The sequence below is a fragment of the Rana temporaria genome, chromosome 5, assembly GCF_905171775.1.
Source record: "Rana temporaria chromosome 5, aRanTem1.1, whole genome shotgun sequence".
NCBI lineage: Eukaryota > Metazoa > Chordata > Amphibia > Anura > Ranidae > Rana > Rana temporaria.
This window is the reverse complement of record NC_053493.1, coordinates 101,551,416-101,575,129: the sequence shown is the minus strand read 5'-3', so window position 1 is coordinate 101,575,129 and position 23,714 is coordinate 101,551,416. Positions and strand designations below refer to the sequence as shown.

At 42.0% G+C, this 23,714-nt stretch overlaps 1 protein-coding gene across 1 annotated transcript in view; it reads right to left on the bottom strand.

The window, feature by feature from the left end:
- GALNT15 (polypeptide N-acetylgalactosaminyltransferase 15) overlaps positions 1-11,023 on the bottom strand; it is a 40,479-nt gene extending 29,456 nt beyond the window's left edge. Inside the window, exons 1-2 of the mRNA XM_040352952.1 lie at positions 10,057-11,023; positions 2,308-2,474 (exon numbers count right to left, since the gene is read on the bottom strand). Of these exons, the coding sequence (XP_040208886.1) occupies positions 2,308-2,474; positions 10,057-10,529 (640 nt within the window). The 5' untranslated portion in view covers positions 10,530-11,023. The remainder of the gene's footprint in view (positions 1-2,307; positions 2,475-10,056) is intronic.
- Positions 11,024-23,714: the final 12,691 nt, after the last annotated feature.

Sequence of the window (23,714 nt, the reverse complement as noted above, 5' to 3'; positions counted from 1 at the left end):
TCTACACTCCCCTTGTCAACATGCATTTTCTCCTGTGTATTCCTTACACTAAATTCTGCTATGATCACTAACATCCAGTCAAAATCCAGAAAAGTAACCACATGACTTCAGAAAAGGAGTGGGGGTGTGAATAAAAAAAATAATGCCTGTCTCAGGCTAGTGCATGAGATATGTAAATAACCTGTCATTCACAGCAAGGGCGAAGAACGGACAAAAGTTTTCTCCTGTTTGTCCGTTTATCTCACTGAAAAAATAAAAGAGGATTGCTCAGAGCTGGATTAACTCCTTTGTGTCAAGACTGGGCACAGATGATAGGAAGTCTTATATTCTACATCAGGGGTGTCAAACTCAATTTCATTGTGGGCCGCATCAGCATTATGATTGTTCTCAAAAGGGCCGGTTGTATCTGTAAGATTAGATGTCCAGCGCATCCCCTCCCCTTACGTTAGATGTCAAGAGCCATCCCACCATCAGAAGTTTAGTCCCCCACCCTCCCTTCCATCACAGTGCACCCCCCTTTCCTTATGCTGCTGCTGGGGAGAAGCTGGATGCATTGCTTGAAAGCAGAAAGTAGGGTCCAGATTCTCGTAGAAAGGCGTAACTTAGGGCGGGCGTAAGGTATCTCATTTACGTTACGCCGCCGCAAGTTTTTTAGGCAAGTGCTTTATTCACAAAGAACTTGCCTGTAAAGTTGCGGCGGCGTAGCGTAAATCACCCGGCGCAAGCGGCCTAATTCAAATTAGGCGGGTAGGGGGCGTGTAGCATTTAAATTAAGCGTGTTCCCGCGCCAAACGTACTGCACATGCGCCGTCCGTAAAATATCCCAGGGTGCATTGCTCCAAATGACGTTGCAAGGACGTCATTGGTTTCGACGTGAACGTAAATGGCGTCCAGCCCCATTCACGGACGACTTACGCAAACAACGTAAATTTATAAATTTCAACGCGGGAACGACAGCCATACTTAACATTGGTTGCCCCTCATATAGCAGGGGCAACTTGACGCCGGAAAAACCTAACGTAAACGTCATAACTTTACTGCGTCGGCCGCGCGTACGTTTGGAAATTCGCGTATCTAGCTAATTTGCATACTCGACGGGGAAAACGACGGAGGCGTTCCTAGCGAACAAAAAAAAAATGCATTTAAGATCCGACGGCGTAAGAGCCTTACGCCTGTCGGATCTAATGGATATCTATGCGTAACTGATTCTAAGAATCAGTCGCATAGATACGACGGCCCAGATTAGGACTTACGACGGCGTACATGGCGTTGCGCCGTTGTAAGCCCTTTGAGAATCTGGGCCTAGGAGTCTGGAGGGGGACTAGAGGAGGGCTGGAGCTCTCCTGCAGGTGCAGGAGAGGTGCAAGGGTCACATGAAATGCCCTGGAGGGTCGGATTTGTGTTTGACACTTGTGCTCTACATTGTGACAGCAAAAACATTTTTTTTATGAAAAACAAATGATTTTCTAATCAATGATGGGAGAAGTGTGCAAGAAATAAAATGCATGAATCTATGTTATTGTAATCAGTGGCGGTGCAAGAGCCAGAGGGGGCGGCGCTCCAGCGCCCTCTACAGAAGCACCGCCACAGATTTAGCAGATACTAATTTCTGAAGTTGAGTTTACTACCGCTTTGAGAATTACTTTCTATGTTTCACTGTGTTTTCATGCTTGTACAATAAACCTGCTGTGTCAGAGGGGCTGAGGGTCACGATCAGAGGCTCCTGTGGGGGGGGGGGTTCTGTGCTACACTAATTTGTGAAGACCCCAACACCTTTATTTTCTTTTTCTGACACATAGTCAACATGCCTTGTGAGCAGACACTACTGGGTCACACATTTCACAGAGCTTGCCTTCTGAACTACAGAGGTGCTAAATGAATGAGTTTGAAGGGGTGGTGTCAGTACAGGAATCACAACGTGCAGGTAGCAAGGTACCATGGGATATGTGGTCCTTATTTTTTTGAAGGTAAACAGCAGAAAAGAAGCTCCAAAGCATACAGGGAATTCACAAATTTGTGGAAAGAGATGGCCAGCAGGCAGGCAGCACTCACAACATGAAAGGAGATTTTTCAAGTACACTTATATTCAGTTGTCAAAAATAACTATTGTTTGTATTTTTACTAAATTGCTGAATTAGGACTGGAGTTGCGACTCTCCAAGAGAGAGTGTTTCTGGTTCTATACCTGCTGTGGGGTAGGAGGTTCTGTAAATATAAAGGCCAGCGACAGCCAGGCTACTAACACATATAAAAAAATTGCCAGCCACTGTATTTCTCGAATTACAAGTCTTTCTGCATCAGAGGTTACCTTGATAACTGAGGTCATCTACCAAGATAATTTCCTTCAACATCCTTCTGGGAGAGTTGTCTAGAATACTGTGTACTGTCCTCAGCAGTGTAGACCAGGCTTCATTGTGAAAGCAGATAATGACACTGGTTGTAGGGAGATTTTCATTGTAAATCTGCTGGTGACACCTGTGTGTAGCAAAGAAAATAGATTTCCTTAATGTATAGCTAATGCCAAAACAATTCTGAATAGAGAAAAGAAGGGCAAACCCCATTATCAGGGGAAATCTGGGAAATTAGAGGCTTGTCTGCCATATTTGTCCCACTGGGGAGATTTTTCCTCACTTCCTGTCCTGTAGACACGGAGGGAAGTGACAGAACATCTCTTTAAAGCAAAGAAAAACCCTCTTATGCCTCGTACACACGACCGGTTTTCCTGACGGAATTCCTCTCAAGCCTGCCTTGCATACACACGGTCACACAAAAGTCCGGTGGACTTTTGACTGCCAAGAACACGGTGACGTAAAAGACTAAGACGAGCCGACAAAATGAAGTTCTATGCTTCCGAGCATGCGTCGAATTGTTTCCAAGCATGCACGTTTTTTGTCCCGTCGGAAAAGCATACAGACGAACGGTTTTCCCACCAGGATTCTTTCCTGACGGGAAAAAAGAGATCCTGCTCTCTTTTTTTGTCCGGTAGTTTTTCCGTCGGAAAAACTGCGATGGAGCATACACACGGTCGGGATTCCCGGCCAAAAGCTCTCATCGCAGGTTTTCCGATGGGAAAACCAGTCGTGTTTATGAGGCATTAGATAGATGTCACTAAAACAACGTCCCCATTGGAAGATTTCCCCCTCTATTGCTGTTCAGATGACAACTCAAATGTTTTTATTTTTTATCGAGTGGACCTCCCTGGCAGGAATATAGGCATTAAATAAAAAACAGAGGTTCTAACCCTTGACTACCCTTGGCTTTAAATACAGAAATGTTTTTAATACAACAAAAGTAGTATTAAAATATGTTGGTTGCCCGTAAAGTTTTAGTAATAATTGTAATACTAAAAAGATTTGTTTACACTTATTTTTTTTGAAGGAATATCAACAGTATGAAGTATAGGTTACTGCTAGCACTGAGCTCCAGACAAGCAATATAACACAAATTAGAGGGAATTACATTATTATACTTTTAAATACAAAATATATTTTAAAAGTAGTGACAAGATTACCTGCTATTTTTTTAAACTCTCAGGATTGCTTTTGATCTCTCTTTGTTCCCCTCAGGGAATGGTATGGTATATAAACCACACCTTTTCACAATATGACGAAGAAGAAACATATAAAAGGCTAACATGACATAATCTCTCAATGTGCCAATGTCAAATGTATGCTTCATAATCTTTTAATAAACTCTGATTGTGAAAAAAAGGCTAACAAACCATGCAAAAAGCATTTAATTTAGTAAATAGAGCATAATATACCTGCAATAAAAAAATAAAAAAAATAAAAGTAATAGGTGCATATCATTCATTCATTATTGAAACAATTCTCATATTTCACAAACCACAAAAAAAGTAAAAATAAATAACTTAGAAATCCCCCTATAAACTACTGTATAATAAAACCAAAGTTGACTATTAACCTCCCTGGCGGTATGATTCTTTCAGAAAAAACATGCTGAAAGCGGTACCATTATTTGCAAGGAAATTTGGCGTTTTATACTGTAGGTCTGTAATTTTTAGAAATAACTCACTTAAATCTGACCAAACAAGATTCTAATAGGCATCCCGGGTATGACATTTTTAAAAAAACAAAATTATAAATTATAATATAATAAATAATTATAAATAATTATAACAAATAATAATATAATTATAATAAAAATTATTCAATAATGTAATCAAATCAAAATCACTGAAATTTGCTCAGTTGCAGAATTGTTGCTGTCATTATTTTATTTTTTTTATGACGAATTTCCCCACAAATCGCTATCGCATAATTCTGCAAGTGATTATAATTTATTATCGCTGTTTTTTAGCTGATCTAAAACCATTTTTGACATAAAGGGACACTTTTGGTTGCTATGGACAATCTACAGTTTGCAGGGAGAAAGAAACGTTTTTATTATATAAAAGAACATGTAGGACACTGGGCAGACCACTAGGGACAAGGGGTGTGTGTATTTTTTACATACAGTACTGTAATCTATAAGATTACAGTATACTGTATGTAAAGTGTTTGTTTACTTTTTTGAATTTGGCGCCGTTCTCCGTCCCCGTGCGTCGTAACGTCGCAGGGAACGGAGATCGGCGTCACACAGAGGCACTGTGTGAATCGAGCGAGGTCCCGCTCGCTCACACAGCGCGGTGGCATCGCTGGATCCAGGGACAAGGTAAGTAAACCATGCCTGTGGATCTAGCGAGGCAAGCCCGAGTCTGACTCGGGGTTACCGCTCGCAGCAGGAAAATCTAACCCCGAGTCAGACTCGGGAATACCGCCAGGCAGGTTAATAAACAGGCCACCACCTGCTTCTTATGCCGTGTACACACGGTCGTTTTTTGTCTTGTAAAAAAACGTTGTTTTTTCTCATGGAAAAAAAAAACGTTTTTCAAACTTCATTTTAAAAAACGACGTTGCCTACACACCATCGTTTTTTCAAAATGCTCTAGCAAAGCGCGGTTACGTTCAGCGCGTACGGCGGCACTCTGTTCCATTCAAGCTCGCGTCATAACTTGCTTCTCAGCATGCGCGGGTTTAAAAACGTCGTTTTAAACGTCGTTTTAGCCCACACACGATCATTTTTTATGACACAAAAAACAATGTTTTGAAAAACGACATGAAAAATGTAAGCATGTTCGAAAAAAATTTTTGTCTTTTTCAGAAGACATAAAACAACGTTTTCCCCACACACGGTCATTTTAAATGACGTTTTTAAAAATGTCGTCTTTTTTTCATCACAAAAAACAACTGTGTGTACGCGGCATTAGTATATTGTAAACTTGCAGTTTTTATTCTTTCTTTTAAAGCTGAGTAAATTCAGTGACTCATCACCCAAGCATCATCAAGAAGTAAGCATGATCTCTTTCACTCCAAATTTCCACAAAATTCTTAAATTTTATTATGCACGTTGAAGAAGTGATGCATGAATATTTTGGATCTTACATTATGTCATTCTGTCAGACGCCACATGGGCTGATTTACTAAAGTTGAAAATCGTCACGCAATAAATTGTGAGACTATTTACCAAAATTATCCAGTTGTGCTATGTCAGCATAGTTTTGTGGCTACAGTACTGTGTTTTCCAAAAAACAACACATTTTTTTTGAAGAATAATATGTTAAGAGATAAAAGTTAGATTTTTTTCAAATGTATTTTTATCATTAATTGCTTGCTTCTAGGTCATGGCTGAAATTATATTTCACTTTAGTAAAGCCATGTATAATACAACTAAACCAAAATTACAACTTGGTTGACATAATAACTACTAATAACATTCATGAGAATTTTTTATAAAAGTTTTGTTGACTCATCAGAACTGAATATGTTTGCGGCAAAGACATTCCTGCAGTCATTTTTAGTAGTATTGTATAAGTATAAGTAAAATAAGTATTGTAAGTAGGCGATTTAAAGGATTATAACATTGTCAGTTTTAAAGGCTAAGTTCACCTTTTAGGAAAAAATGTATAAATACATATATTTTCGCAGAAAAAAAGTGTAAATTCTTTATTTTTGCCTACAGGAGCCCACAAAGCATTGTAGCTGCAGTCAGTGGATCGGAGGGACACTGTCAGCCTCCTGCAGACATTTCTTCCAGCATAACCCAGATTTTAAAATGTGACAGCGGCTGCTGTCACAGGGGAAGGGGTGAGGTGGGTGAGCAGGGCACGAGCTGGAACATGTTACACCCATAATATAACATGTTTCAAAGGTAAATGTGGCCTTTATTATTTTAAGAGCAATTCATTAAGATTGGAGCAGGCTGAATCTGGAGCAGCTGTGCATGGCAACAGGGCTGGTGCAAGGATTTTTGACACCCTAGGCGAAAATGAATTTTGTCTCTCCCCTTGGCTCCACCCCTGACTTCACCCCCTTTGCCAGCTGCCCATGTATGCCCCACCTTTCTAATGAAGTGCCTATCAAATGCAGCCTCCCCAGTGCATCAATGCAACCTACCATCACACATCAATGTAGCCTCACCAGTACCCATCGAATGCAGCCTACCAGCGCCCATCAATGCAGCCTTCCAGCGCCCATCAATGCAGCCTACCAGTGATCATCAATGAGTGTTTGCTTGCTTCCATTTATTTGGGAGTCTGGACACAGATACAGTCCTCCGCCAGGTGCTGCGCCTCTGGCACTATGTGCGAATGGAGTGGTGGCTGCCTGCTGATGCTGAGACTTAGTTGCTTGCTGCAGAGAGAAGTGAGTAGGGACACCAGCGGCCAAGCACCCTAGGCAGCAGGGTGCCCTAGGCGGCAGTCTAGTGGTAGCACGGGCCCTGTATAGCAACCAGTCAGCTTTTAGCTTTCATTTTCAAAGCTTAACTGAAGAAGCTGAAGCTAAAAGCTGATTGGTTGCTGTGCACAGCTGCTCCATGGTACATACATTTTCAGGGTCAGGAACTTGAAGCAACACATTTTGTCTTGGGGCTTTTGGTACTAAAAACATGGCTCCTCAGTTTTACGTGTCTCTAAAAATGATTGCGATCCTCCATCACTTAAAGTGGTTTTAAAGCCTTAAAGTTTCTAACCTTAATGCATTCTCTGCATTAAGATAAAAAACCTTCTGTGTCCAGTATCCCCCTCATGACCACCTTTATACTTACCTGAGTGTGATTTCGATCCAGCGATGTGCATGAGAGCATCAGCATCACCTCTCTCCCTCCTCATAGTATAGCTTGATAGCAGGGGGAGCCATCCTATGACAATGGGGGCAGGGCAAAGTTCAATGGGTGCTGACATTGATCAAAGTTCCCCCCCACCCCTCTCACTCACTGTTCATGTCAAACACCCTCCCCAGTGTTCCTGCCCACCGCTCCTACCCACCATTACCACCTACAGCCCCCATTTACCCTTCCTGCCCATCTCTGAATCATAGAAATTGTCCTCTGCAGTTTACCAACAGGTCACATGGAAGATAAAGTAAATGCAGGGAAAGGAAATGATAGATATTGAAACAGTAAGTTCTTGGGCAAAAAAGACAATACTGAAGGTTTATGTACATACTGTAACTAAAAACGTTGGTCCAAAGGTTGAATTTAGCCAAGTGTATCCAAACCCAAGAACAAAAGTGTAATAGATTGCAGTCTTTAGGTTAAAGGAGAGGTACAGCCAAAGCTCATTTGGCTGTACTCCTCATGTGGATCACAGGAGTGCAGTTCTTTCTGCACTCCTGTGACTTGTTTTCATCAGAGAGTGGACTGGAGCCCACTGTTGGCTGAAGTCACAGAGCCAGCCCAGGCTGGGGCAAGATTGCAACAATAAAGTCGGGTTCCGCCCACATACCTGGAGCGGCACCTGGCTCAGCCTCTCAGCAAGCCGCCGAGAGCCTGAGCCGGACCTGCTTCTGCCACCTCCACAGCCCAGTGCTCCAGTGAGCATGGGCGGGGCAGAGCAGAGAGTGGTGACTGACAGTCACCAGTTCTCTGCTCACAGATCTCTGAGAACCGAGCGTTGAGTGGTCTTTAATGGCTTGGTTCTCAGCCTTAGAGTTGGCATGGGACAGATACAGCATTGGACCGATGCTGCATCCACCTAGGTAAATATGATTTAAAAAAAAGTCCAACTTCTCTTTTAAGTCGATTTTCGGGAAATACAGAACAATACCTGTTGATCCTGTCGAAAATCTAGTGTTCTCGTAACTTACTGTGCACTGAAAAAAGTTATCCGTCTTCCCAGTTTGGTTATGTGGACTATAGAAACCTGCCCTTTTCATATTAAAGCGGAGGTTCACCCAAATAACATGTATATAAGATCATATTCTTTATACTTCCAACATGTACAGTATGCCCTTTTTTTTTGGCTCTACATACCTTATTATGGCTATTTTCCACCCAGCTTCCGGGTACTCACTCCCGCGGGAGTAGGCGTTTCTATGCAGAGGCTCAATGTCACCTGGGACTTCGCCCAGATGATTGATGTCCTTGAGAAAAAGTCCCCCCCCCGCGCCCCCCTATTGCGTAGGTGCGTCACGAGAGTCACGGAGTTTCCGAAAGTAGCCGAACTGCGAGTCAGCTCTATACGGTGCCTGCGCAGTCAGCTCTACACGGCTCCTAGTCAGTGCACAGATGCCGTGTAGAGCTGACTCGCAGTTCGGCTACTTTCGGAAACTCTGTGACTCTCGTGACGCGCCTACGCAATAAGGGGGCGCGGGGGGGGGGGACTTTTTCTCAAGGACGTCAATCATCTGGGCGAAGTCTCAGGTGACATTGCGCCTCTGCATAGAAACGGCTACTCCCGCGGGATTGAGTACCCGGAACCTGGGTGGAAAATAGCCATAATAAGGTAGAGCCAAAAAAAAAGGACATACAGTACTGTACATGTTGGAAGTATAAAGAATATGATTTTATATACATGTTATTTGGGTGAACCTCCGCTTTACAGAGTTGTTCTGTAGTCCTAGGGTAACATTGCTGCTCCTCAATAGATACAGATGAAAGAATCATCAGGTGAAAATAAAGGGAAAAAAAGTCTACAACTGAAACTAATGCAGCCACAACATGCAAGGCGTGGTAAGCTGCAATATATCACATTTTGTTTTGGGTTTAGATTCCATTTAAAGGAAACCTGTATTGAATGAAATATGTGGACTGGTATTGTTGACAATTGCTGCAATTTCTAGTTGCTTAATATCTTCAGCTTCAATGCTTTCTAAGTCCCTGAACTAGTATAGAAATTCTGCAGATGAAATCAGAGTGAAGTCACTCTCAATCTGCATATTCCAGCTCAGTGATTTAGAAGACTCAGGCCCCGTACACACGTCCGAGGAACTCGACGGGCAAAACTCATCGTTTTGCTCGTCGAGTTCTGTGTGAAGACGCCGAGGATCTCGGAGAGCCAACTTTCCTCATTGAACAACGAGGAAATAGAGAACATGTTCTCTATTTGGCTCGACGAGGAACTCGTCGGCTTCCTCGGCCGAAAGTGTACACACGGCCGGGTTTCGCGGCAGAATTCAGCTCCGATCGAGTTTCTGGCTGAATTCTGCCGAGAAACTCGGTCGTGTGTACGGGGCCTCAGAAACAAATTCATTGGATTAATATGACAGTTAGAGAACAAGTATTTACAGGAGAGGTCAACAATGGCAGCCAATTAATTCTCTCAAAAGAGATTTCCATGAATCTCAGTAGAAATTCCCAAATAACCCTGAGATGTATTGCCTAAACAATTGGCCAAATTTCACCAAAATTATAGGTGCCCAGTACTAACACTCCTCCTTCATTGAGAAGAACCTGTACCTACTTTCCTTTTAATATGCAGCCTTTTACTTAATAGGCTTGCATGTCCTGGAAAACTGCTGAGCATAGAACACCACTTGTACTTCCAGGATCATATGCTTTGCTGTTACTCTTTACTGCAGGCACTGAAACATTTTGTGTGATATGACAAACCCAGAGGAGATATTCTATCCCAACTTTAATGGAACTACAAAGATCAGTATTACATCAAGCCTGCCATGTCTACAATGCTAAAACCAGCATGTCTATGGTCAGCATCCCAAAGGCATTCTGTTTTTTTGTGTAGCATTATTCCCAGATCATCATTTTCAATACTCACAATGGATGGCGACCCTCTGGTACTGTCCTATGTAAAGGAATTTTCTGGTTTACATCTTCATTAAACTCATGTCTGTTCCTTCCATTCTCAGTCTGCCAACTCTGTGTTACAATATTAACTTCATCCTTCCTCTTGGAGTGCTTCACAATCTTATAAATGTTTCTCCTGATCTTCTCAAGGTTTTTACTGTGTCCAGGAATCCCAATGGCAATAAGCTCCTCATCCCTTAGAGAAGACAGCGGCGAAAGAAGCTCTACTTTATACTGATTGGCATCTTCAGACTGCTCCAATAAGTAGCTACCTGCCCATCTTTGCCCAGTGCCATGGTGCTGGTAAATATAACCAGAGCTGTCTTCACTCTGTACCTCTGGGTCCAGAATAGCCACCATCACCAGCAGTAGAACCAATGCCAGAAGTAGGACCAGGACTTGGAGCTGGCACAGCAGGGATCTGCACCTCTTCCTCAACAACATGTTTTTGGTTGCACAGTAAGACACACACCGTCATGGTATTTGCAATTATCTTCATTCCAGATCAGTTTCCCTCACATGTATTTTCCCATACAGGTCCGTATTTCCTCTTTGCATTCCACTTGCATGCTCCTACTGTGTATATTTTCTTTTCTTTTTTTTTTTTCCCTCTCCTCTAAACCAACCAGCCCACTGCAGATAAATTCCTTCCAGTCAATGTAAGGAAATATATAGGATAAACAAACAGGTCACCGTAATCCCTTGGATTTCTTCAGGATAAAAAGTATTCAATGAAATGCCACATGGTAGTAATAAAATATTTCCTCTCCTATAGATGTCATTTTATAGACTGGATTTTCATTGCCTTGTGCTGGTGCAGTGTTATCATTTCATCCCAGTTGATCGTAGGGAAACAAGTACAGATGTGTGATCTCTGCACTGTTGTGATACTGCACTGAGATCTGATGAACAGATGTACTGTAAATAGGCAGCAACACTGCCTCGCCTTCACACACAAGTTCAGCACTGCCAGCGACTTCTGCACAATGCACCCTGGTCCTAATGCCCACTATGTATTCCTATGAAAAAGACCATTTCGCACTCTGACTCAACCAACGGAGCCCCCAAGATGCAAGGGTCAGCTCTGTAACCTAAAATATACTTATATTCTATGTAGGAGTTTGAATTTATAAAGTGAAGGCTTGGAAAATATTTATATGCATTTAGAGTGTATAGACAAAAAAATATACTTGCAGTGGTCATCTGCCTGCACTGCATAGGGTAACTGCTCAATAAGCCTAGGGGTACATGGCCAACGTATAATACTTACCTTATTCCTCACCCCAGCAGGGTCCCTCCTCAAGCTGTGCAAACAGCCTTGTGAAGTTTCTTTTCCAAGGAGCTTTCAACCGCACATCTGCCTCCTTCACGTACAATGCAGGGTTAATAGGCCTGCATAGTACGCAATGACACAGAGAGACCGCCCTTTTCGGGGGGGTAGAGGACAGCCCCAGAGCTATAAGTAATGCTGCCTTTATCCCATAGTGCAGGCATGTCCAAAGTCCAGCCGCATTCTGGTTTTGAATGGCCCGCCGGGTTATTTAGACATATATATCTTTTGTGGCCCTGACGATCTCCCAGCGCTGGGGCCACAAAAGATGTATATGCCGTGGAACAGGACAAGGAGGAGGCGGGACGAGCGCCTCCGCCGTACACACACAGGAGAATTTTTCTGTTTACGGGCGGCCCCTGTAATAGGAAGTCCCGTCCTGCCATTGGACGACTGTTCTGTCCATCAAAGAAGGCGGAATTTTCTATTAAAGAGGCCCCTGTGTAAACAGGAGATTCTCCTGTAATTAATTTTTGGCTCTCGTGAGTGCATTCCTGGCAATGGTGCTGCATTCCTGGCAAATGGTGCTGCATTCCTGGCAAATGGTGCTGCATTCCTGGAAATGGTACTGCATTCCTGGCAATGGGAAGTGCATTCCTGGCAATGGTGCTGCACTCCTGGCAATGGCGGGTGCATTCCTGGCAATGGTGCTGCATTCCTGGCAATGGTGCTGCATTCCTGGCAATGGTGAGGCTACATTCTTGGCATTGGTGGGTCTGCAGGTGGGCACTTGTGAGGCTGCAGATGGGCACTGACCCTTATTTTGCTTCACAGTACTTTATTAAAAAAAAAATCCTGAAACGTCGCTCTTAAAGTGAAGGCGTGTACTATACGCCAATAAATACGGTATATTCAAATAATACGCCCAAGCTTAACTCTTTACTCACACACAGCCACAAAGGCAAGACAATTCTTGTTGGGCAGTGTGTATTAGTGCTGGGAGGAACACACTTAGACCGAATTTGAATGGTTCAAAGAATGTCAGGCAAAATGGTCGGCCCTCACGCATGTTCACTTCATCAAATCTGGCCCTCTTTGAAAAAAATTTGGACACCCCTGCCATAGAGCATTTAACCTTTGTTGTAAGGGGGCCCTACTGCAAGTGTAGATTTTAACAAATTCCCAGATTGGGCTTTAAAATATTTGCTGTTAAAAGATGTACTGTCCTATTGGTGAGTTGGTGAGCAGTCTCCCGATGATGTCAATCCTGACAAAATGCGTTGGAGCATGTTCTACTCAGCAGTGACCTCACTTCTGGGTGTCAAATTTCCTGGTTAAAACCACAGTGGAACACACGCCAGCTTCTGTTACAGAGCGGTAGAAGTGGCAGTGTTCCCTTAGGAGATTGGGCCAATTATTGTTGTGCTCATGTGTAAAGGTCACCTGTTAATGTGAGTGTGCATTGTAATTTATTTTAAATAAACTTGGTTTTATGGTTTTAAGTTCCCCTTTTCTTTTTTTAATTTTATATGCAGCTGGAGTTAACCTGGTGTGTGTAGGAAGAGGAGTGGAGATCAGCTTGCCTATAATGTATACCTCATTCATGCCCTGCTGACCTTTATAATTATAAGGTTCATTGTCTCTGGTGAGTAATATCTGTCCAGAGGGAGTTCACTAGAGCACTATAATTTGCATTAATGTGGATGGAGCACAATCTTGAATTTTGTGTGTAGCACAATTGGAATTTTCAGTTTTAGGTGGAACATAATAATATTTCTTATTCGGAATGGTCCTCATTTACACATCTTGCAAGGGCACTTTATTTTATATTGGATTGAATATTATACCATTTTCAGTTCAGCGTGGAGCACATGCGAAATTTTGGAATTTCTTCACATGGACACTTTGTTGAGTGCACGTTAAGTGAGTAGTATTTGGTGCACCGTAATTGAATAGAACTTTGGCACACAAATTGTTTATATATATATATATATATATATATATATATATATATATATATATATATATATATACTGTATATATATATATATAAATTCGGTACTATACTTCCTTATTTTCCTATAAATTTAGGTTTTACATAGTCTGTATTTTTAGCATTTATCACTGTCTTTAATATGCATTACGTATTTTTAGATTTTTGGCACTTTTTGCACTTTATTATTTGTGCATTCGGTTTATAAGCTATTAGTATCGGCCCTGCCTTTATTTATCACCATTGGTGAGAGAACCACCATTGGTGGTGCTCCACTTTCTAAAATAAATATATTTCAGGTAGCACTAGGTTGCTCACTGAAATATTTATTTAAATGCATTCCTTTTTGGATAACTGGAGGATCTGTCCACTTCGGTTTAGCTGATGAGAATGTTTCTTTAGTGGTGCTAGATACCCTTCACTTCCTGTCCTGGAGACACAACAAGAGGTGAGAGGAAATAGTCAGGGGACATCAACTCCTAGACAGATGTTATGGGGGAAAAAAAATGTTCCTTCACTTCCTTTTCCACTGACAACTCTTAAATGACAATGGTCACCACCAGGGCAAATAGAACAGGTGAACCTCTCCAGTTTAGGTATATAGATAAGGACTTCAAATTTTCAATGAGATCTCCTGCATATGGGTGCTTGAGCCTGTTCAACGTAAATTTGGGTTCCCCCACTCCCGAAAATTTAAGGTGCCTCATAAATCCTCACATAAACATGAATGGCTGTGCGCAGCTGTAGCCTGGGTATACAGTAGTGCTATCATAAACACAAATGTTGTACAGACATATGTAAAATTGCCAAATCTATTTCTAATTTTCTATTCATGTCAATGGTAGGCTGTAAGCAGCACCTGGGATTTCTGGATGGGGAAAAACACTAGAATTTATGTTGAATGGACTCAGGTGCCCGTCATGGTCCTGATCTAAATATGCACTGATCAGCCATAATTTTATGACCACTGATAGGTTAAGTGAATATAATCTAAATGACATCTAAAAATGGATGAGGTATACAGTACTAGGCAAAACATATTGCCCCTGAAGTTGAAAGCAGAAAAAATTGGCATAGCAGTTTGTTGTATGGGGCTGCATAGATAGGCGCAGACTGATCAGGGTGCCCATGCATGGGAGCAACAGAACTGGACCACGGAGCAAGGAAAGAAGATGGCCTCATCTAAATAATCATGTTTTCCTTTGGGTGAATGGCCAGGTGTGTATGTGTCACTTACCTGGAGAAGAAATGACACCAGGACGCAGTATGGGAAGAAGCAAGCTGACCGAAGCAGTGTGATGCTTTGAACAATATTCTGCTGGGAAACCTTGGGTCCTGCCATTTAGTTGGATATTACTTTACACGTACCACATACCTAAGCATTGTTGCTACCCAAGTACACAACTTCATAGAAATGGCATTCCCTGATGGCAGTGGCCTCTTTCGGCAGCATAATGCGCCTTTCTACACTGTAAAAAAATTTACAAAATGGTTTGAGGACCATCACAACGAGTTTGAGGTGTTGACTTGGCTTCCAAATTCTCCAGATCTTAATCCAATAAAGCATATGTGGGATGTTATGAAAAAACAAGCATGTTCCATTCAGGCCCTACCTCACAACTTGCAGGACTTCTGTATTTCTCATGACAGTTATATTTTAAAATCTGATACACAGATACAGACTTATGTAGCTCCACCCTCAAAGGAGTCGCTTGTATATTTGGATCCTCTATTCCTTTCTTGGCCCGATACGGAGCCCCACTTCAACTGACACCACCAAATTATCTTGGTCGAAGGATCTCACAGCAGCCACACAAGAAGAATACATTCACACAGTTGTAAAATAAATGACTAAGTTGTATTAATGGCAATAAAAAGAATGGCGGATACTTCAACAGTTAGCAAAACGGTTAAACAGTAAACAAGGTGAATCAGCTCAAGAGCAATACAGACTGGTCAAACACCCTTTAAAGCTTGGCCATCTGTCCTGCAGGATTGAAGATATAAACAATAGCCCTCTGTCTGAGAGATTACTCCCCAAATGAGATGTGTAAAATGAACAAAGAATTAGGGCTAGCTCACTTGTAGGCCCTCAGTCCATAGAGTCTAGATTTAAGCACTAGGAAATGTGTCAAATCTCCTGCACATTAGTACTTCAAAGAAAGATAGTCCCTGAGCACAAACAGTCTAGAAACTTGATTCTTCTGCCAGCTTAGTTAGGGCCCTTACATTGGCATGTGGTGGAAAGTGCAGTCCCCTTAAGATGTGGAGAAACAGGGTAATTCCCTTTAAGAAGCAAAGTGGTTGGAAGAGCTATCCTAATTTGTGAAGTTGGTGGGAAAGGTTACTTTGGGATATTGAATTGTAAGCAAGAGTCACTTTAGTGGTTGAATTGTTGGTAATGATCACTCTAATGCCTCTTACACGTGATCAGAATTTCCGATGGAAAAAGTCTGTCTGATATGTGTATGCCCCATCTGACTTTTTTCCGAGGAATTCCATCAGAGTTTAGATTAAGAACATGTTCTCTTTTACTCCGTTGGAATTCCGTCGGAATTCCAATGTTAGTTTGGCCGGGCAAAAACCTGATTGTGTGTACGGGGCATAAGAGGGGGGGATTGACAGGCGTGCGTCCCTTTAAAGAGAGAAGTTGAATTTAAAGGAGTTGTAAAGGCAGACTTTTTTTTATCTTAATGCATTCTCTCCAACTCCCCTCCATGTTCCCAGGCTTTTGTTTTTATGTGCTCCCACTCCATTGTGCGATTGTCTCTTGGCTTTGTAGTTTATACTCAGCTTCACGGTGAGGAAATATTCTGCTTTCAGCATACAAATCTCAACAGTCTCTGTACTCTTGTTTAGAGGCTATGATGAGTTGCTAAACACTGCCATCTTGTGGTCAAATATAAATCTGCATTACAGTAACAGCGCACAGTGTTACACTTATTTAACTACTTACCCGTCCGGCCTACAGAGAAATGTTATCCTGGGTGGACATCATACAGAACACAGCAGATGACAGAACAGTGTAGCAGGCTACTTCAGATGTCATGTGATCTATGTGACCAACCACATCAAATCACATGACAATTGATGGGTTTTTTATTCATGGCATTCATTGTGTACTATAGTAATGATTTCTGTGATTGGTCACAGTGATCACAAAGTACAGACAGGGCCAATCGCAAGCCCATACCATGCGAATAGCTGTGGCCAATTACAGTTAATCACAATAGTACACATTACATAAATAGATTTCATTCAGAGAATAAATGGTTGATTATAGCAGTGATATTCACTGTTATAAGCAATCATAGCGTGTAAAGAAAACCTGATCACCTTCCCAGAGTAGTACAGTGTTACTATGGTAACACTGTATTGCTCTGGTCACAGTATGTAAAAAAACACTCTATTGCTCTGGTCACAGTATGTAAAAAAAAGTAAAACAAGAAAAAAATGCAATAAAAAAAGAAAATATATATATATATAACAATTAAAAACAAAACGATTTTATTTTTTATTTTTTTACGTACTGTCACCAGTGTCCTTAATCATCGTCATGTCCATTTTATATCACTGTACTGCACTGGTGACAGTATGTAAAAAATGTCCTAAAAATGTCTGAATTTTCCAAAAAGTTGTGCGAAAAAAATTACAACTTCAATTGTCTACTTTTCAAAAAGGGGTAATTTGGGGGATATCTGTACTGTCCTGACATTTTCGGGCCTCAAGAAATAGGCCGTCAGTACATCAGATATATAAGTAAACTGTATAACATAGTTTGTGGACTCTATTACTTTCCTACAGACTAAATAATATACACTGATTTATTGTTTTACTGGTTGTTTTAATTTAGAGAAATGTAGCAGAATACAATCTGGCTTACATTTTTTTAAGAAAGATTATTTATTTGTAAAATTTTAAAATAGCACCAAAAGAAAGCTCTATTTGATGTGCAAAAAATATATAAAAATGTCATATGGGTACAGTGTTGCATGACCGCGCAATTGCCATTCAAAATGTAACAGCATTGAAAGCTGAAAATTCGCCTGGGCAGGAAGGGGGTGTCCAGTATTGAAGTGGTTAATAAGGCAAAGATTGCACAATGTGTAATAGCACATAGCAGTCAATCGGACATTACCTTTTAATTATCTAAAGCTTATGTTTGAATTAGATTTCTTGCCTTGGACCGCTACACTTCGCACTTCATTATTGCACATAGATCTGTCATACTAAATAAACTCGGCAGAGCACAATGTCAGAATAGTCAAGCAATGATCTCATATTTGAGCAGAAGGTGGGCTTGTAACTGAAACCTAATCCAGCAGCTCCCAGTCTTGGAACAAATAGGGGTCCAGGATTTTAAACTCTTAAATTACAATAGAGGGGTCTGAAGCACCTGGGAAAGCACAATTATTATCATGAAATAATGAAAAAAAAGGATAGCAGCCAGATGGAATGACAAAATCTATAACTTTTCCAGTAAGGCGAGGTTAAAGAGGACCTGTACTGTGGAAACTTTGCCTAAAAAAGGGCAAGCAAGCAATATTGGTGACTAGAGAGAAAATTACTTATCACTTGTGCCTTTGACCTCCCTGCAGCTCATCTTTTTTCCATTACTAACTTAACTTGCCTCATTCCTCACCGTGTCTCTGTGTGGAGGCGGCCATCTTAGCAGAGACATGGCATTGCTTCCTTATATCAGTGCTGCTCCTTGATGACTGGTACTCTGACAACTCATAGGGTATTGATAAGGAAGCATCAAGAGAAGTGGAGTAAGCGTAGTCACGTAGAATGAATAATGCAGAAGAAGGGAGATCCTGAAAAGCTAGAGCTTTCTCTCCAGCAAGAAGAACAGTGAGCAGCACTGTAATGACATCACCGACAAGTAAAGACAACAGTGCCGTTGTCTGGAACTTATTGCTATTTATCAGGAAGAATTCAAGACAAAACGTAAATCTTTTAGGATGCTGTTTAGGCAAACTAACTTTTCTAGGTGCACCCTATATGAGAGCAAGATGTAACTTTCTGAGTTCAGATTTGGCCAGCAAGATTAAGGATTAGCTTTGCTGAAAAGATGCAAGATTATGAGAGAAACAGAGCCGTGTACTTGATTCTTTTTGCAGGAAGACATTTAGCAGTGATCACCAACCTTTTTTGCACGCCCGGGGACTGAGGAAGGGGGGCTGCACGCGGATGGCAAGCAATTTTTTGCAGGCAATGGCTGGTGTTGGCACTTCAATCATCACGGCACCATGGTTGGTATGGTGTCAGGGTGATTGAAGCACATTATTCTATTATTACATTGTAATATATAATGAAGTGGTTCAACTTACCATAAAGTAGAATCAGTGGGAGCCCCGAGTGCATCACTTGCCACACCTCCTGCCACCAGATGCAGCTTGTCACTTGCCACCGTTGCCTGCCACCTGATGTGGATTGTCACTTGCCACGTCATGTGCCACCATTTGCAGATTGTCACTTGCCACTGTTGCCTGGCACCAGATGTGGATTGTCACTTGCTACTGTCACCTGCCAACTGATGTGGATTGTCACTTGCCACGTCACCTGTCACCAGATGTGGATGATCGCCTGCCACTATTTGCAGATTGTCACTTACCATGCCAGCCATTGCCACCAAATGTGCATTGTCGCTGCATTGGTGGCAGGCTGGCAGCACTGGTCCATTTTGTTCTGAATGAGGGCAGGGGAGCGGTGATGCGGGGCAGGCAGTGAGAGATGATGTAATCTTGCTTCTCTACACTGCACCTCCGATATTGAAGAAGCCCACGCTGTGAGGGCAGAAGAGCGGTGATGTCATCTCTCCTCGTCCGCTCGCTGGCTTCTCTCATGCAGAATAATTTACAGGTTATGACAAACAAACACCTTGTAATAAAAATGTAATCTCGCTGCTCTACACCGCACCTCCAATATTGAAGAAGCCCACGCTGTGAGGGCAGAAGAGCGGTGATGTCATCTCTCCTCGTCCGCTCGGTGGCTTCTCTCATGCAGAATAATTTACAGGTTATGACAAACAAACACCTTGTAATAAAAATGTAATCCTGCTGCTCTACACCGCACCTCCAATATTGAAGAAGCCCACGCTGTGAGGGCAGAAGAGCGGTGGGGTGGGCGGAGAGAGATGATGTCATCTCTCCCCGTCCGCTCGCTCGCTTCTTTCATGCAGCCTGCCCGCTGGGAACCCGGGGCCCGGCTGCAGAGAGGCCACAGCTTGCTGGTAAGGCAGGGACCCCTGCAACAAGAGACTCTGGGCTATGGGCCCCAGATTTGGGGCTATAGCCTCAATAGCCACCCCCTAGTGACGCCACTGACGAGCCCCATTGAAAACAATGTGATTTCCAAGGTCATACAATTCTGTGCGACTCAAGTCACACCTGAAATCGCACTAGTGTGAATGGAGCCCAAAGGGGAAGTAAATATACATTGCATTTGGTATATTTGTTAAAGCCAGGCAAAAAGTAAGCCTCCTCCCTTCTTTCCCATTCAGACCTTTTTTTAACCTATCTTCTTGAGCAGGGACATGCTTACCTAAGTCCGCTGTTCAGGTCTCTCGCCAGTGCTGTTTGCAGGTGCAGGGAACTGGTAATTCAGTGCTGCAGATATGCTTGCAGTGGCTGATCTCTGCTGGTCCCCTTTTGCTGACCAGTAAGTTTACCACATAAAAACCAAGTAGAAAAGGTAGAGAAACTTACCTTGTATATAGATGATAGTACTTACAAAGTTTTAGCAGCCTGTTAAGACCGCTATAAATTTTTGCCACCTTCTACTGAATTCCTGTGCATGTGTCAAGGATTAGGTATAATGTGCTGTACGCTAAGATTATGTAGTATGCATGAAAAGATAATCTATGGAAAAAAAACATAAGCCTAGCTTGTTTAATTTATAAAAGATTCAATATTGTCCCATTTCCAAGGGGAAATATACATTTTGCGGACTGGAATGAAATGCCCGAAAGAACAGTAAATGTCAAATTTTATAGGTTCTGTGAGCAATGCCATACTGCCCATATGGCCCTTGTTAGCTGCTTTAATAGATGGCTTTTGACATCAGCCAATCCGAATTCTGGCACTAGCTCTGCTATCCAAAAATAGGATTACAGTAATATTTAACACAACTGTAAAGCTAAATTGGTCATTTTGAGTAATCAATTAAATGTTAAATATTTGCATTTGACTTCAGAAAACTGACTTGATCTAGAAGCTATGGTGTGTGGTACTGGAGTCTAGAAAGAACTTATAGTAAATAATCTTTTTTTTTAAAGTGTATAATTTACAGGTTATGACAATCAAACACCTTGTAATAAAAATACACTATATTACCAAAAGTATTGGGACGCCGGCCTTTACACACACATGAAGTTTAATGGCATCCCAGTTTTAGTCCATATGTTCAATATTGAGTTCGTTCACCCTTTGCAGCTATAACAGCTTCAACTCTTCTGGGAAGGCTGTCCACAAGGTTTAGGAGTGTGTCTATGGGAATGTTTGACCATTCTTCCAGAAGCGCATTTGTGAGGTCAGACACTGATGTTGGACATGAAGGCCTGGCTCGCAGTCTCTGCTCTATTTCATCCCAAAGGTGTTCTATCAGGTTGAGGTCAGCACTCTGTGCAGACCAACCAAGTTCCTTATCCCCAAACTTGCTCATCCATGTCTTTATGGACCTTGCTTTGTGCACTGGTCACAGTCATGTTGGGGGAGGAAACTGTTCCAACAAAGTTGGGAGCCTGAAATTGTCCAAAATGTCTTGGTATGTTGATGCCTTAAGAGTTCCCTTCACTGGAACTAAGGGGCCAAGCCCAATCCCTGAGAATCAACCCCACACCATAATCCCAGCATCATGTTGTGGGGAAGCTTTTCTTCAGCAGGGACAGGGAAGCTGGTCAGAGTTGATGGGAAGATGGAGGGAACCAAATACAGGGCAATCTTATGCCCTGTACGCACGATCGGTTCATCTGATGAAAACGGTCTGATGGATTTTTTCATCAGATATCCGATGAAGCTGACTTTCATCAGTCTTGCCTACACACCATCAGTTAAAAAAACACGATTGTGTCAGAACGCGGTGACGTAAAACACAACGACGTGCTGAGTTCAATGTTCAATGCTTCCGAGCATGCGTCGACTTGATTCTGAGCATTCTTGGATTTTTAACTGATGGACGTGCCCACAGACGATCGTTTTTTTTCTATGGGTTTTTTAACCATTAGATAATTTTAAAACAAGTTCCTGGTTTTTTCACCGATGGATAAAAAAACGATGGGGCCCACACACGATCGGTTCGTCTGATGAAAAGGGTCCATCAGACCGTTTTCATCAGACGAACCGATCATGTGTACGCAGCATTAGAAGAAAACCTGTTATGCCACGTACTCACGGTCAGAAAAAGTCAGATGGGAGCTTTTCGTCGGCTATTCCGACCGTGTGTATGCTCCATCTTACTTTTTCTGTTGGAATTTCTGACAGACCTAGATAGAGAGCAGGTTCTCTATTTTTCCCGAAAAAAAATTGTATTGGAAAATCCATTTGTCTGCATGCAATTCCGATGCACTAAAAACCATGCATGCTCAAATTCAAGTCGACACATGCTCGGAAGCATTGAACTTAATTTTTCTTGGCTCGTCGTGGTGTTGTACGTCACTGCGTACTCGATGGTCAGAATTTTGTGTGACTGTTTGACAAGCTTGAGCGGAATTCCATCGGAAAAAACATCAGATTTTTTTCCAACGGAAAATCCGTTTGTGTGTACACGGCATTAGAGTCTGCAAAAGATTTGATACTGGGGTGGAGGTTCACCTTCTAGCAGGACAATGACCCTAAACATACAGCCAGAGCTACAATGGAATGGTTTAGATTAAAGCTTATCCATGTGTTAGAATGGCCCAGTCAAAGTGCAGACCTGAATCCAATTGAGAATCTGTGGCAAGACTTGAAAATTGCTGTTCACAAGACGCTCTCCATCCAATCTGACAGAGCTTGAGCTATTTTGTAAAGAAGAATGGGCAAAATTGTCACTCTCTAGATGTGCAAAGCTGGTAGAGACATACTCAAAAGACTTGCAGCTGTAATTGAAACGAAAGGTTATACAAAGTATTGTTTTCAGGAGGGCTAAATACAAAGGCATGCAACACTTTTCAGATATTTATTTGTAAAACATTTTGAAAACCATTTATAATTTTTCTTCCACTTGACAATTATGTGCCACGTGGTGTTGGTCAATCACATAAAATACCAATAAAATATATTTTCGTTTTTGGTTGTAACATGACAAAATGTGGAAAATGTCAAGGGGTATGAATACTTTTTCAAAGAACTATATATATGCCAGATATATTGGGATGGGATTATTATATAATGTATTTTAAATTGCCCATTGGGTTACAGCTCCTCTCCACATCATACCACTACAGTGCTGGTGGCAGTAGTGAGAAGATGCTGTTGGCTTGAGATTGGTTTACTTTTTTTTTAAATTAAAGAATATGTTTAAAAAATGTATATACTGAAAATTTAAACAAATATTAAATATAACAGATTGTTATATGGTATCTCAATTTTCAGAGATTAGATTAGGACCTTGGCTCCTTTTTATACTGTGCTATTCTTACTGCTCATCAGGGCCCAATCCGATCTAGCGATGTGCACAAGCGCATTGAATAGATTGATAGCCATTGGCTCCTGCTGCTGTCAATCAAAAGCTGGAACATGGGAGCGGGGGGAGGGGACGAGTCCCGCTGTCTGTGTCAGTGAACGCAAAAGCGGGACTCAGGAGTGAGCCCCCCTGGGTGCCCCCATGGAAAGTGGCTTGATTGGCACCCGATGAAGAGGAGGAGCCTGGAGCACCGACAGAGGCCCCCAGAAGAAGAGCATCGGGACTGCTCTGTGAAAAAACATTGCTTACTATAGACATGTTTGTTATTTTAAAAAAAAATTACACTTTATAACCACTTTAAAGTGTTTGTAACCATAAAAAAGTGAGCTACTATTCCCTTATAGCAGGTTAAACAGCACAGTGCTTGCCTGCTCGCATTCCCCAGAGCAGCCAGGTTACTGCTGCCTGCTGAAGGCCATGGTCCCAAGAGAAAGACTCCTCCCCGGACCAGGCTTTGTATGTCCTCAATCAGCATTTTTCTCTCTCTCCCAGCCAGCTGGAACTTGTAGTCTGCAGCAGTCTGGCTCCAATGCAATTCCTGGCACCGGACCACATATCCCATGTTCCCTTGCTCTCAGATGAGGTCTGTGCTTGCTCTGCATTCAGGAGATGATGACATAGTGTCCAGGCTGATCACTAGAGGAAAAAAAGTCTCACTAAAGCTGGTGTTACACAATTTCCTACGATGACGAAGGTGACG